Consider the following 16,418-nt stretch of genomic DNA (forward strand, 5'->3'; position numbering starts at 1 on the left):
CATCTGAGCATTAGAGCTTCCCAAGGCTAACAGAAAAAGTGCAAAGACGGCGTTAATTACCTATGTGTTAAATGTCACGCTTCGTGGCCTTCACGCTTGGCTAGGATCTGAATGAAGGTGTGTTAAAGACCTCACTCCATTGACGACAACATGCCGTTCCCTCTAGTCTCGTCTTATCTCGCCCCTTCTCGTCCTATCTCGTTGTTGACCTGTTTCGCATCGTGTCGATCTTTACCGTGTCGTTTCGCCTGATGTGATCTCGTCTTGTGTAGTTTCATCTCGTCTTTTCTCTTTTCCTTATCATCGCGTGATCCTGAATTGTTACGTCTCGTTGTGTTACGTTAACGTCACTTACGTAACGTTATAGTTACGTTACGTGTTGTCTTAGTCAATAGAAAGCAGTTTCAATTTAATACAGTGCACCAACGTAGATGGCAAATTCAATTATCGTATTTTTCGTCATGTCTCAGTTTTTTGTACTGCTGGCATCATTTTCTTTGATTCGATCGAGACAGAAAGTCGCTAAAAAACTGCACATTTAGCGTACGTCCTCATTGCTTATACAACATATTTTAATAAAATACCACAATATATAACGTATTAACCCAACTTCGGTCATGGTATAAAACAATATGATCTATAAAAGCCAAAAGTGACTTCGTTCTTCTCTGCTGAAATGTCTTGTAAAAGAGACGGAGTTTCAAGAAACACGCCTCTGTCATTTCTCTGAACAATGAACTTTCACCAAAGAGTATTACGGAAATATTTCCGAGTGCGTACTCATTAACAAAAACTGTACTTCAAGTTATCAAATTTCTCCACACTGAGTAATCCATCCCCAAACCGGAACCTGAACCGCCAAAACATTGGAGGGATCACGTTTATACACATACAATTAATTTTGGAAATCCAGCGGGCCGGAGATGTACAAGACACGGATTCGGTTTCAATTCATCATCAAGTACGACTTGGCCCCCTCTGCGTTGGTATCAACCGATAATCTTTTAGTAGGATGGCGGGCGGTCTTGGAGAGATTGCGTTTCGTGTTTATAGAGAATTGGTTCCGACTGAAAATATAGAGAACGTAAAACAATCGCAGATCGTCGTAAGAGATAAAAGGGTCACTGTCTTCTATTGAACCGGTCGATTTGAAGCTGAAAATTACAAGTAGGCTAAGTTACACATAATTATTACACTCAGTTTTTGTTTCAACCATAAGCCGAATGTTTAAGTAAATGAAGAGGATTTATCTTTTATTTTATTTTCATGTGTTCATAAATATTTGACATAACTTACTTTGTACAAATCGCTGCGATTTTTGTCAATTTTCTTATTTTTTTAAAAATAGTAAATGCAGCTAAATAAACCCACACATACACACTGATACACGCGTTACATTCACTGTGTGGACTTCCGAACAAAAGAGGACCTCATAAACCTGGTAGCAGCAGCAGCGACGTTTTGCGGACTTGCCCACGTCCACACAGTGTTTCACCTCTCTGGAAAACAGGTTTAGAGGCATTTTTGGGTTAGGTTTATCAGTGGCAAAATGAAGAGAAACACTAAAGGGAATCATGGAAAAACAAAATGAGTTGAAAGAGTTTTGACAGTGTGAGTATAAACGAAAACAAAGGAATGTCCACACTATGTAGTAACGCATGCATTGTGTCTCTACGCTTCTGATTTCTTTATTTGTACATTTCGCTTGTAAGTAAAGAAAGAAATTATTCGCCGTTTTGGGCACTTGTGTATGTGAACTGTTTGAATGGGAATTGAGGAAACATTGACAGACAATTGGCAAGGTTGCAATCGGCGAAGAACTCGAGACGGTGGTCATATCTGCTGGGAAAAAAAACCCTGAAAACTCTCGGTAGTTGAGAGAGATGTAGATGCTTCTGGCAAATTACTCAGGGTTCAGTTACACCCTTGTGTTGATTTGCGGCTAATGCCGAGGGGCTGTGCAGCAGCCAAGAGACTCACATCTTCATCGATCCTCCGATTGGTGAACATTCCAGTCCGTTCCCTCTGCTTCCCAGTATTTGGTTTTCCTGCATTATTTTCTTTTCCCGCGTGCGCAAACATCCAAAATTGGCGGGAACTCTCCATCGAACCGTAAACATTGCACGAGAATTCCGATTGGCCTGTTGTCAATGGATACGAGGTATTAAATTGGTTCGTCTGTTGGAATGTGTGGCCGTTAGTCTCCCGTATCATTTTCAGGACGATTTTTTTTAAATTTTATGCTAGGTCTTTGAAGATATTTTAAGAGTAGGAGAAAGCGCTGATTGGTCACGTCGGATAATCTTTCTCCCTTTTCCTTATTGGCTTGTCGACAACCTTTGTTTGCATTGTCAATAGTAACTCACGATGGAACGTTTTATACCGATACTTCGTGTCTTCATTTGTCGCACGATTGCTGCGTTTTTCTGAGTTTCAACTGCTTGTCTTACTTCATAGTTACACCAGTCAACCCAGTTGTATTTTTGTAGTGCTGTTGACGTTAAAAATACTCAAAATATCCCAGAAGAGTCATGCTCAAATCAGAGGTAATATTTTTGTTTTAAAGCGGTCAAATTCACTCCTAAATTGGTACCTTCCTCCCTTGCAAAGGGTTTACTTTGATACGGAAGAACTTGTTATTTTTAACACCAAACTCTAATGATACACAACTTACAAATTAAAGGGATACATTGGAACATTTGCAATTACCAAACGCGCCCGTAGTGATTAACCAGAAAAAAACCTTGCTCAAAGTGAAGATAAGACTGGTACCACATAGGCCTACCATGTGAAATTATTCCGCCTGAAATTGGTATCATTCAACAGAAACTCATTGGAGGTTGTTTCAGAAAGTGTGCAGGCCTACACAGCGTTATGGGGAGAGGTTTTTTTTTTTATTGTAAGGCAAATTAGGACCGAGTTATGGGGACTTTATGCTGTCCCCTCAGCGTTTTCGGTCCCCACAAATACCTCATACAGACGAGTGATCTGGTACACGGTACCCTGTGGAGACATGTGCATAAAAGGGAACACAAGATTGTATACGTCTCCACAGGGCAATTTCTAAAGGTAAATACGCCTCCACAGTGTTATCACGAAAAATATATGGATTTTACTCAAAAACTAGTAATTTCAAAGGTGTGTTGATATGTTGTAAATTGAAGTATTTTATGTAAGTAATATTAAGTCCGAATTTCAGCCCAGGAAATTGATTCTGGTTAAAATAGGAGCATTTTGAAACTACACTTTCAAACTCGAAAACTTTAGTACACGAGAACAATGAAAATGACTCCACAAGGATACATATTCTAGTATACGTTTATGTCCCCATAACTACACGGAACAAGACTGTGTGTTCCCACGGGCGTAGTTTTTTGCGTAAGCAACGGAATCCAGTTACGAGACCGACTAAATTCCAAAGACGATTTTCAGCAATTTTGTTGCTTCAACAAAAAAAATCTATGACCTATTACCTTTAATTTTATTCGTCTGGTGTCACATTATTCCGTTAAGTGCAGGTCGCTTCGTGTTTAATATTTCAGTAGAGCCTGAACAGCTTCGGACTCTTCCCTGTATACCAAGCAACCTGCCAAAGATATTAATCGCTTGGCCTAATCCGCGGAGTGGCACATTTATTCAAAATGCAGACGAAAAATACATTTTGTTACACCTGCGTTTCTGGAGACTGTGTGGCGTCCTCCGTGTCCAAATTGTTTTTCTGGAGGAAAAAGTGCTGTGGTCCCGTCCGTCACTCGTCACATGGAGCAGTTGAGGCGACGTTTGAACGGCGATAGAGTGCACACGGTGTTTTTTCTCTTCAAGTCATTGCTCAGACACACTGAGGCTGTTTCATGTCTGATCCGTAAGCCGAGATGTAGAGTTAATTGTGTGCATGTTAATCAACTTAGGTTTTGCCCTTCACCGGCGTATAAACACTGTATACTCAGTGTGTTACCTCCCGAGTGAAAGTAGGACAAAATCACTCGGGTGGCACTCGAACCCACGACCTCCTGCTTTCTAGTGCAGAGGTTCGGTCGGTCTGTCAGTCGGTCGGTCTGTCTGTCTGTCTGTCCCCGAAACCAAAAACAAACTATATTTGACCGTTTATATTGCATATGTCTGTCCCCGAAAATTTACCAAAATAAACCCTATAAGTTTTCCACAAAATATAACTACCGAATTGAAATTTTCACAACAAATTAAATCTAATACTGAACAGGATTTGTTTGTAACAATTCGGAAAGATGTTTATGAAAAGTTTGTAAATGGAGGCAATTATGTGCAGTAATGTTATAGTCACGTGGTATTCTGTGTAGTGGTTGGACGGTATCCACAAGGAGAAAATGTCCCAAAAATTGACCAAAAGTATGGTGTTACATATGTGCCATCGGCGTCGCATTTTTCGCCAGAGCTTATTGTGCACTCGCTTTTTTTTTCTTTTAACGAGATAGGAAACTACAAAAATGTCTAAAAATGTGAACAATATCTGCTGATGAAATAACACTTATCTATTTTTCTTTCATTTATAATAACACAAATGAAATTAAACTATTTAAAAAAATATACCCATTTGTGATATTTCATATTGTTTGGTTACAGGATGAAAAAAGGGGCAAGTTCTTTAGGCTTAACCCCACTATAAAAGCCATAGACATAGATGTTTCCATTTTAACCGTGCAGACATTTCATCTGTCGAATATGTGACACATAAAACAGTCGTTGAACAACTGAGAAAGTCCAATGAAATTTTAAACGAAGATGCTTGAGAATGCCTCCTCCTGAATACCGTCGGGATGGCGATTTAGCAACTGAGCCTAGGTGCGTCAACGTGGTAAACCCATCAAGTGGTTCAAAGGCTGCGATTTTCCAGGGTCGTTGATGACGATGATGATGAAAAATAATTGACGGGTACGTGAACCTGACAAAAAGAAAAACTGAAGAAAGAAAAAAGTGCACGTTGGTTGTATATACTCGCCATTTTCTTAAGAACAATGCGTTGACACGACTGGAGTGAATCCGAGGAATATAATCTGGCGAGCTGCGCGCGGCATGCTGGAGGGATGGGGACGGGTCAGTCCGTGGCGATGAGAGAGAGCAGGCAATCGCAGACGGCGAGAGAGGGGGAAGTGTCAAGATAATACTAATCGAAAAACTCGGGGATTAAAAATCAGTTTGCATTCAGAGGCAAGCTATGCCGGCGGCGGCGGGGAGAAAGTCTGCCATTTGCCGCCTCTTTTACGCGTTCCATCTCCGGAAACACTTATGGAGGAAAGGGTGTTGAATTCTGGGATTTTTTTCTTCAAATTCTGTTGCAATTTATCCCTGTGATTTAGTTATGAACAGACTAATCCGGTGTGGCGTGAAATTTAGACTCCGTGAAATACGGACTCATTTTGTTGCATTGCGCATGCCTAGGCATAATGGTTGTGGTCGGTGTCATTATGAACTTTGGACTTTTGTAAAATCTGGTCACTTTTACCTTATAGACTCATACACTGGCCGTGTCCCAATTACTTGGCTATACGGCTTGAAAATACACACTAGTCTATGGTAAGTGGGTGCAGCCGCTACCGTAGACTCGTGGACACAGCTATTGTATGAGTCTATACAAGGTAAAAGTGACCAGATTTTATAGGAGTCCAAATTTCATAATGACACCGGCCACAACCATTTACTGAGGTGGCGCAACGCTCATGGGTAGATGGCGCGCGTTCATAATAAGGCGCGCGCGTAATTTGACAATCCTATTGGTCGAAGGCAAACTGAGTGCGCGCGTACCACCTGTGCACGAGTGTGGCAAGGTGTGATTCAGTCCTGGCTTCTACTGTTGGACTTTATGGGAAAATCCATTAAATATTTCGAATTCAGAGGAGGCAAACTAAAAATGTTATATATTATTCTACACAGGGTAAATAAAATCAAAGGAAACCCAAATGGCGCACCCTATTTTTGAGGAAGTTCTCCATGTAGCACGTTCAAGATCTAGGATATGAAAGCCCAAGTTATAAGCTTTCTTTTAGTAAAAGAATCATTCAAATCGCTCATGTATTTTTCCAGTTATAGACGTTTAATTTCACAGAGTTTTATAAGGTTGTCCACGGGTCACAATGGTTAGTGATCTTTCACCAAATCGAAGACAATTTTCACATATTAAAAACCCACATCAGAACACTCTCATAACAATGATAACTGGCACTTATCATAACTTTTATGTACACACCTTCTGTTGCGAACGTTAAAACAACATGCTTTGTAATTTCATAGTCTTGCCCTGGCCTCAACTTGGCTACCCCGGAGACTTATGGGATTATTTTGCTATCGTTTTCATGATACGACATGGTTTCATTTTACTGAAATATCACATATATCTGAAATGTGATCCGTGGATAAACTTATAAAACTGCGTTTGTGTTGAAAATTCCATAACTGGAAAAGTACATGAATGGTTTGAATGATTCTTTTACCAAAAGAAAGTTTATTAATTGGGCTTTCATATCCTAGATCAGGAAAGATCGAGATGCAGAACTTCCTTAAAAAATACTGGGTTTTCATTTTTTAACTCGCCCTGTATAGACCATGTCACATGTGATGTCATAATCGATAGGCAGCCCCAACATACAGGGTGAGTGAAAAAAACCCAGCGAAACCCAAATGTCAGGACCATTGTTTTAGTGCAGTTCTGCATGTAGCCCTTTCATAATCTAGGACACAAAGGCCCAATTCATAGGCTTTCTTTTAGTACAAGAATCATTCAAATCACCCATGTACTTTTCAAGTTACGGAATTACACATCCACCATTTTAACGTTCTGTCCACGGATCACAAGAAGGTAAGTGTTCTCTCAGCAAAACGAAAACGAATCATATAGGGATGTGTGTGAATTGTTTTCGTTTTGCTGAAAGAACGCACAGATTTTGTGTGATCCGTGGACAGAACTTTAAAGCGGTGGTTGTGTTTAAAATTCCGTAAATTAAGAAGTACATGAGTGATTCGAATGATTCTTGTACTAAAAGAAAGCTTATGAATTGACCTTTCATATCCTAGAGTTTGGAAGTGCTGCATGCAGAATTTCACTAAAACAATAGTCCCGACATTTGGGGTTCGCTTTTTTTGACTCGCCCTGAATAAACCATGTCATATTTGACATCATATCGATAGGCAACCTAAACATTTAGGCCTCGTTGGCATGACTTTGTTATGTTTCCTTGCGTTAAATAATTTATGTCAATATTTTCATAAATCGCTCGTATTTCTAGAGATGTGCCGGTTTACATGAAGTGCAGTATAGAGAACATCATGTTGCCACAACATCTATTTTCTGTAAGCAAATGTAATACATACGGTTGATTCCATGGTTCGCGTCACCTTTAAGTTGATGGAGACCCATATACATGATTAAAGAGAGCAAGGTACCAACTAAACTATTGGCTTCCTATCGCTCAACGGAGGCTTACATGGAAAACTAGGTCCGATGACCTGACGTATTGAGGGATAGGAAAGCCGTCCACAAAAACGCATCGCGCCTTTCGGCGGGAAAAGTAGGCCCCACGATACAGTCACTGTTCCCATTTTTTTCTCTCTCTCTCTCTTATCATCCCCCTTCTCTCTTCTCTGTGTTGTCTGTGCGAGGTATACACGCCGAATTGTGATGGGTTGCCAAGGTTGTCATTTCCCGCCAATTTCGTTCCGTTCGGCTCATCGGGCGGGAAAAGATGAGAAACTGTTGAGTGAGATTTGGGCCTGTGTCGTCTGCAACAAGAGTCGTGACTCACATTGCTAGTGATATGTCTTATTATGTGGAGTACACACATGCGGGCCTTCGCGAACAGAAAGGGGAAAAAACGCGCGTAAAAGCTATCGAGCTGAAAACAGAAAACAGCTTCTTAATGGAACAAATGGATATATAAAATAAATGTACAAACAAGCATCACAAAGCCAAGTAAATGGAGATCTGCAATCCAATAATATCCGATCAGGAAAGCAATTTATTGCCCAGGAAATTGTGAGAGTATACGTGTAGAGACAGCAACAATTAAAAAGACACCGTTGCATGTGAGCGAGCAGGGAATCAGGTGTGCACCACCCACGCACGCACCCAATCATGTTTACGTTACATACCTAGTGTGGACATTCTTTTGTTTTCGTGAAGTTAAGAAAAACCTGTGAAAAAAACTCATTTTACTCACACTGTGAAAACTCTTTCAAATCAGTTTTTGTCTACGATTCCTTTTAGTGTTTCTCTTCATTTTGCCACGGATAAACCTAACTCAAAATGCCTCTCAACCTGTTTTCCAGAGAGGGGAAAACATTGTGTGGACGTGGGCAAGTCCACACAACGTCGCTGCTGCCTGGTTTATGTGGACCTCTTTTGTTCGGAAGTCCACACAGTGAATGTAATGCTTGCAAAATCTTTGTAAACACCAGCAATGGTGGACCCCTTTTGTCCCTAATCCTCATTCCTTTACTCCTTTGTTTGTAGCTCTCATTGGTTTTGTACACGAATTTCAATCGTGGACTATCGGTCAATCGAGGACCCGTTGTTTGTTCCCTAACGCTTTTGTCCCTAGTCCACGATTGCCGGTGTTTACATACTCAAGAAACCACACCAGAAAGTGTGAAAGTCAACAGGACGAAAGATAAAGATCTCCATCTACTAAAAGTATCTTGTGAACTCATTCCCAGCTTGGATTTTCTTGTACCATTATAGTTTGAGTGAAATTCGTCAGTGTAAGGCAGTTTAAAAATATTTAAAAAATAGGAAAATATAAAGCAAAAATAACTGTATTAACAAATTGCCATTATCTTCAGTGACATTTTGCAAATTAATGAAGCATTAAACCATCGTCGTATCATGCAGATCAGAATTGGGACTTTAAAGTTGCCGACTAACTGAACTGAAAGGTTGTTCAATTTTTCTTGTGTTTCCTGCTCATTGTAAGACTATACAGTATTTCAAACAAGTTCAACAAGGGCGGGTCTAAGGGTTGGTGTAGCTTACCATACACCCCCCCCCCCCCGCCCAAAAAAAAAGACGCAGGGTAATTTCTTTCATGATAGAAACATAACATTTTGTTTTTAGTCCCCTGAATTACGTCATTACTTGAACATTTTGAGTGACTAATTCAACACTCCAGGCGCGGGGCCGCCCGATAGTCCGAAGGTCCGATACTCCGAAGGTTCTTTATTCCGAAGGTTCGATAGTCCGAATGCACAAAAATTTCCATAAGAGGGGGTTCGTTAGTCCGAAAATGAAATAAGGTTCGTTAATCCGAACATTTGATGCAATAGTCCGAAGGTTCATTAATCCGAAGGTTCATTAGTCCGAAGGTTCATTTCTCCGAAGGTTCGGTAGTCCGAATTTAGAATAAGGTTTTAATAATCAGTCCGAAGGTTCAATAGTCCGAAACGAAAATAAGGTTCAATAGTCCGAAGGTTCATTATTCCGAATTGACAATAAGGTTCGATAGTCCGAAAAGACTATAGGTCCGATAGTCCGAATCGACAATGCGGTCCGATAGTCCGAATATCGACAATAAAGTTCGATAGTCCGAATCAACAGTAAGGTCCGATAGTCCGAAGTGTCCGTACCGTATTGCCCATTCGGACAACGAACCTTATTGTCAATTCGAACTATCGAACCCTACCGTATATTCGGACTACCGAACCTTATCATCTATTCGGACTATCGAACCTTATTGTCAATTCGGACTATCGAACCCTATCGTCTATTCGGACTATCGAGCCTTCTGATTAATGAACCTTATTCTATTTTCGGACTAATGGGCTATCGAATGGACTATCGAATCTTCGGACTAATGACCATTCGGACTAATGACCCTTCGGACTAAAGAACTTTCGGACTATCGGGCTGTAAGCCTCCAGGCTCCTACTTTGGAAACCCCTGGATTCGCCCTTGTTCACGTTAATGTTAATTAAGATATATGAGTAACATTTTTGATTAATTAAACATCTGTGATTGTCTTCCTTTTTATGGGCAGATTTGGTTCAAGAACCGTCGCGCCAAGTGGCGAAAACGTGAGAGGAACCACATGAACGAACTGAAGAACGGCTTTGGCACGCAGTTCAACGGTCTGATGCAGCCGTTTGACGACGGCTTGTACTCCGGCTACTCCTACAACAACTGGGCAGCCAAGTCGGCAGCCGCAGCCGCTAACCCCCTGGGGGCTAAGAGCTTTCCCTGGTCTCTGAATTCCGTCAGCCCGCTGGCCGGGGTCTCCAACCAACCCATGTGTTTCAACTCGCAGACTACGATGAGCACGACGTTCCCAACGTCTCCCGTGAACGGCGTGATGAGCCACCAGAACTTGAACAATTCGGCCGGGGCTGCCGCGGCGGCGTGCCCGTACGCCTCGGTGCCGGCTTCCCCGTACGTCTATCGGGAGCCGTGCTCCAGCAGTATCGCTTCGCTTCGCCTTAAAGCTAAACAACATTCAACATCTATGGGTGGTTTCAGCTACCCGGTCAGGCAATCGCCTACATTATCAGCTTGTCAGTATGCTGGACTCAATGGCCCCGCATGAAAAGCAGACATCGATATTTCTAGAATTCAAATTCCTCAATAGTTTTGAGGAAAGAATAGTTTGTCAACCAGTACCTGAGAGGCTTACAATGGGCTATTACGGTGAAATGACATATTAATAACAAAAAGCAACGCACAATAGAATTTTTTTTTAAATAATCAATATCTTGTCCATTTAAGAATATTTTGACTGCCTAGTTTATGTTGAGGATTTATCGATTCTGTCAGGATTTCGATTCCCTCGGAATCTAATCAATCATATGAATTATTTTTAACATGACGGTTTTGCTATCGGCGTATCAACATCCCAATTTGTTGGCGGATTGCACGACCATAGCACCATGCCCGTTACAGGTCACAATAATGGTGTAATTTTTAAATATACATTTTTTTTTTTTTTTTTTTTATCACGTCAGAAACTTCTTGCCTAACTAGCAACGAGTGGTAATTCGTTTCTGTGTCAAAAGTCATTCGTGCTCTATTCATATAGTTTCCCCATACTTATGGACAGAGACCCGAAATGAGTGAATGACATTTTGCCGCAGAATTTTAAAATAAGGCCACTGTGTACAAAGATTTTGTTAAAGGTGATAAGCTTTCAAAAAAAATGTTGGCAATTGTGATTGTATGTACTATACACGCACCAAAGGATTTCCTAGATTCTTAGCGGGTTTTTGTAAATTATTAGATATTCAAGAACTTTCTATATATTGGAAAGAAATTATCAGATTATTACAGGGTCAGGAAAGTCACATTTTCTACCAAAAAATAGTACGGAGACAAGTGTACAAACTACGGAATACAAATTCGTACTATGGTTGCTAAAGTTTATTTATTTAAAATTGGTTATATTGGTAGCTTTTCATTTTTGAGTGATGTCTCGCTTGTTCAGCAAGCCGTCTTTTTGTAAGGCTACCCTAAAAGCTGAAGCTGTTGCTATGACACTATATCTGCTCTGTGATGTGTGTTCTGTGTGGGGTAGCATCCACCGTATGACGTCAGGCGTGGATCCAGAGAGGGGGGGGGTGTCGAAACACCCCCCCCCCCCGCTCTGACACTAACAAAAATTATAACAATAATGTGCTGCATTACATATGCCCGCCTGTCCGCAACAATCAGGCATAAAACATTCTGACGGGCCTGACCACCCCCCCCCCCCGCTTCAAAGATTCCCGGACCCGCCCCTGGACGTCATACTTTTACCACTAGAGCGACTATTCCAAAGTTCTTTGTACATATGTAACTTTTTTGCATGAATTCAGGGTTTTTAACAGATATTGCAGCAAAAAATTAAAGAATTTATTGCAAAACATCCCTCGATGTAATCAATACTCTATCCATGGGCACTAGTGACGGCTAAGTAATTTTTTTTTAATATGTATTAAGAATTAAATATTTACATCACCTCGACGTAACTTCCATCTTAAGAATACATTAAGAAGGAACGCAAAGCATTGTGGCTACTTTACCGCATGACAATTGCACGTATTTTCCACGCACGCGCTACGCGCATGCGCAGGTGTTAACCCAATCACATGACTTTAAATCTATCCAATGAGAACTCAAAGAAAATGGTCGACACTAGTTCCCTTGAAAAAAAGGTGTGGGTGCGAACGAAGGAATATTGTCATTATTCAATAATTGATACACGAAAATTCCCACGTATCAAAAAATAAAATTTCCCAACGAATTGCCTTGGATCGGTAAATTTTCCTCCAGTTAGGAGCCTTGGTGTAAATACAAGATATGAAATATGGAAATAATAAATATTGATTAGTAGGGACAAAAATAATGTGAATTCTCAAGATAAGATCGGACCACCACAGGTGCTACATTGATAGTAAATAAATATTTGCCGACCGTGGGATTAGCTTTGACCCTGAGTAATACCTTCAAGGAAAATGCCACATATCACGAAGGTCGTCGATTCAAGGCTTTCATTTTCACACGATCGCTAGCAATTGTCGAATATTCTCATCTCCCTCTTTCTACTTTCCTGCATTTTCCCGCTTCTACCGTTTCTCGACGTCGTTGTTATCGCTGTTTAGGCCTAATTGTGTGGGTTTTTTTATCAACATACTTTTATCGGTTTCATGTTATACCGATAGTTTGTCTTTTTCTCATTATATTTGTTGTTTTATTTTAATTGGCTTGGATTTTGTTCTTAGGTAAAAATCACGCAGAATATAGACCGTCGTTTTGTCTTTTTCTCACTGCATTTCTTTATGCATTTCCTGAAATCGAAAACTGAATTTCCGCAAGAGAAACTGTATTTTTTTTTATTAGATCAGTCAGGGCATAATTTGTGTCGAGTTTCTTTTAATATGGTGAAGCTGTTTAAGACATAATCAGCACAAAATGTGAGTTAACATATAATGGTAATGTTCACTTTTTGTTTTTAACTATTAAAGTAGCTGCACTTTGTTGAAGTGACCTTTGAGGTCATGAGAGAATGTCAAGTTTCATGAAGCTTAAATTAAAATTGAAAAAAAAAACTTTATCATGTAAATGATCGTTATTGTATATACTGATTGAAAAGATTTCTGTTCACTGATGTCTTTCCTTGAAAATAAGCCACTTGCCTCCTTGCATCTAGTTCCTTAAAGGGATATCACGGCCTGGAATGCGCCCAAGTGGGCTATAAAACACGTTTGAAACGAATTTATATTAATTGGAAAGAACATTTAAAAATAGGATATAAACGTCCACACAACCATCCTTTGAAAACTTGACGTTTTTATGTTATTCTTGCGAGAATGCTAGAACTTATTTTGGGGGTCACAATATTGACTCTGAAAAATGGAGCTGTTGAGTGCTAGTTGTGAATCCAGCCGCACAGTGATCGCCTTCTGCGGTCGTGTGAAAAACAATATTTGTGCATTGGTACTGTGTGTATTATGTGACACACTCATAGACACTTACATGTACAGTTCATTGAATAGAGACGGCTTGAAATACGTATGCTTATGCCACAAAAAAAATTCGATGCAAACAACCGGGGGTTTTCGTCTTTTCTCGGAAACGGTAAGACATTAGGTTAGTTTCCTTCAAGCCAAACATTTTGAAATAGGATAAGTAAACAATCCAAAACATGAAATTGTCGGGAATTTCAGACCGTGATGCCCCATTAATTCTTAACTTTACGAAGATAGATGGTTCAATATTATTGTTTTTTGTTTCGGAAAGAAAAAAAGATTGCTCAACAGAAAATGAGTTTTGTTTTGAATAAAGCCTTCGATGAAAATGACTCAAAGTTTGTCACTCCGACAGCTCCACTCCCTGCGACATGCGAAGGAACTTCTTCCCTTTATTTGTTACTTTCTGCACCCATGAGAAATGGTCCAAACTTGAACAAGCCTTCACCTAACGCATCGCATGTTGTGCTTCAAATTAACGAGCGGTAACCGACAGGTTACCGCAATCAAAAAGCACTGAGCGAAGATGATGTACCTTTCAGCTGAAGACAGGAGTTCGATTTTTGTTTTGTTGCAGAAAAGAAACCACTTTTCTAGGCCTATAATTGTTCAGGATTCTGGCAAAATGTTTGTGAAGTTATGGGAGTAATCATGAGCTGCAAGAGGGCGGAAATAAGTTGATAAACAGCTGATAATTTGTCCTCACAAATTGTAGTGGTTTCTGCCGATTGGGAAAGCGACAGTGGAGACATCCATCGTTATGTCGGAGTATCTGTTTCTGGTTTACAGCAATTTGTCAGCGCTTCCAGTCATGCAAGGCATGGGTTATTGAAACAAGTTATTTTTCGCGGCTTCCTTGCTCCCTTACTTCCTGAATTAGCGTCCCCGGCAACCCCCCCCCCAACGTACCAATTCTAGGCTTGGTTGACTATTCTCACTTATTCACGTCCTATAGGCCTATACCAATGGAGACTTAAAGCTGTCATGCGATGTGCTTTTTTGTGCGGTTGTTTTTGTTAAAGGCAACAACATTGCTCACAATCTTAACTAAGGTGTTGAAGTTTCAGCTCAATAGATAACATACATTTTGTGAAAACAGAGAAAACCTATGCACATTATTTGGTCTCATAAGTGGACTCTGTTAATTGCTAGTGCTTCCGATTGAAAATATGCTGTTTCATAATTTTCTTTATTCGCATCATCAAGTTTGCAATCCTTTAATCTTTAATCGGGACATGATTCTCATTCAGTCAAGTACTTGTTGCGACCTCAAGGTCCCATAAATGAAAAAGTGGGGCCACGGACACATTTTTTAAACACCTTTAATGGTTGTTTTCTTCCGAAAGGTACCGTTTCAGATGGAATCATTTCACAGGGTATTTAATACCAGACCATTCTTAATATAAAGCAAGGTTTTCCCTCCTTAAATCGGTAAGTACGTTCTCTGGTAATTAATGTTTCTACGTGTGTCAAACTTAAAAGCCGCTACTTGAGTATTGCGTCAGCAGGTGGCACGTGCGCGCTCAGTGCTCCTTCGACCAATAAGATTTCAGTTTAAATTAAGAACGCGCGCGACAGGTGCGAACGCGCCCGTCAGATACGAAGGCATGTAAGGGCGTCCTTTTTATTTCTATGGTTCTCATACTTTTTTGCCACTGCAGTTTCACCCGTTATAGCTAAATTACATGATGCCAAGTAAGTATTGTATCCCTTTTTTGCAATCGGTTTATCATTGCATTATATTCTTACAAAAGATGTAAATAAAAACATTTGTTTGATTTCGAAACTTGGTAAAAGGTTCATGTAAGCAAAAATGGCAGAATTTATGAAAGTAGAAACACGTACCGTTGGGGGCGATCTTCATCTATATCAGATTTCTCTTATCTCTTACAAGGGGCACAGTTTAGTTTAAAAGAAAAATTTAAATGAGGACCTAGGTCTTACCCCTCGCCCATCTTCTGGGAAAACAATGAAACCAAAACGTCATGCGGTGTTGACCAAGCATTCGGTAGTCTGACTGGTTACCGACTTCCTTGTATAGGACTCTTCTGGGCTCTCGGGTTTCCCGGCCTGGCCTACTACACCTCCTTCCCTGTCCATCCATATAACCCAAAGGGCCAAGCACCATAAAAGGGAGGAAACGAGGCGGTGCCCTAATAGTCTTGGCTGCCGAGATCAGCCAAACTAGCCCCGTACCTTTACGAAGATGCTAACCATGGACTTCGGCTCAGAGTTGTAATGACTCGAGTCAACGACTCGACTCGAGTCCGACTCGAGTCACAATTTTTGGTGACTCGACTCGAGTCCCAACGAGTAACCGACTCGACTCCACTCGAGTCATTGCGAGCAAATGACTCGACTCATCTCGATTCCCTCATCAGAAGACTCGACTCGACTCGAGTGGATGGAAAGCTAACAAGACTAGTCCCAAAACTGTGCGAAAATATACTTGCGGTAACTTACGGTACAAAGTTATTTGTGTTCGCGTACTTCGCGTTACCGGTGCCGTCAAGTTGTGGCCGCTTATCTTGTAAAAATATACGCCTTATCACGGACTCCAATTTCGTGGTTGTATATTGTAGCGAACACCCTTCTATCCCGGAACCAGACTTTAAACGCATTTCCCAATTCTTGGTTTCATCATAGGCTTTGGACGATTTCTTAAGCCCTCGATGGAACCCTGGCTAAATTTATGTCCTGCTTTCAAAAAATAATTAGATATATTTCATTATAATCAGAAAAAGTTTTGTATGTTGCAATTTGGTTTTGACATTGTCAACATAAAAATGATTCCAGACATGAAGTCAAGGCAGAGATTAAAACCGAAAGTTCACTTCTTGTGAACTGCTACATAGATCTTTGTAAGAAACATCTAGCCGAAGCTGTCTGCTGGGTACCAGGCAGCATATTTTTAGTCTTTGGATCTTCATAAACTGTGCTTCCCATGTGTTCCTTCTCAATTC

The 16,418-nt window shown here is 40.5% G+C and overlaps 1 protein-coding gene across 3 annotated transcripts in view; it reads left to right on the plus strand.

Annotated features, from left to right (window-relative positions):
* Positions 1-11,691, plus strand: part of LOC119731314 (pituitary homeobox x-like) — a 30,020-nt gene extending 18,329 nt beyond the window's left edge. For all 3 annotated transcript variants that reach the window (XM_038204461.1, XM_038204463.1, XM_038204462.1), the window contains exon 3: positions 9,999-11,691. In XM_038204461.1, the coding sequence (XP_038060389.1) occupies positions 9,999-10,541 (543 nt within the window). In that variant the 3' untranslated portion in view covers positions 10,542-11,691. The remainder of the gene's footprint in view (positions 1-9,998) is intronic.
* Positions 11,692-16,418: the final 4,727 nt, after the last annotated feature.

The sequence above is a fragment of the Patiria miniata genome, unplaced genomic scaffold (genome assembly GCF_015706575.1).
Source record: "Patiria miniata isolate m_02_andy unplaced genomic scaffold, ASM1570657v1 HiC_scaffold_23, whole genome shotgun sequence".
Lineage (NCBI taxonomy): Eukaryota > Metazoa > Echinodermata > Asteroidea > Valvatida > Asterinidae > Patiria > Patiria miniata.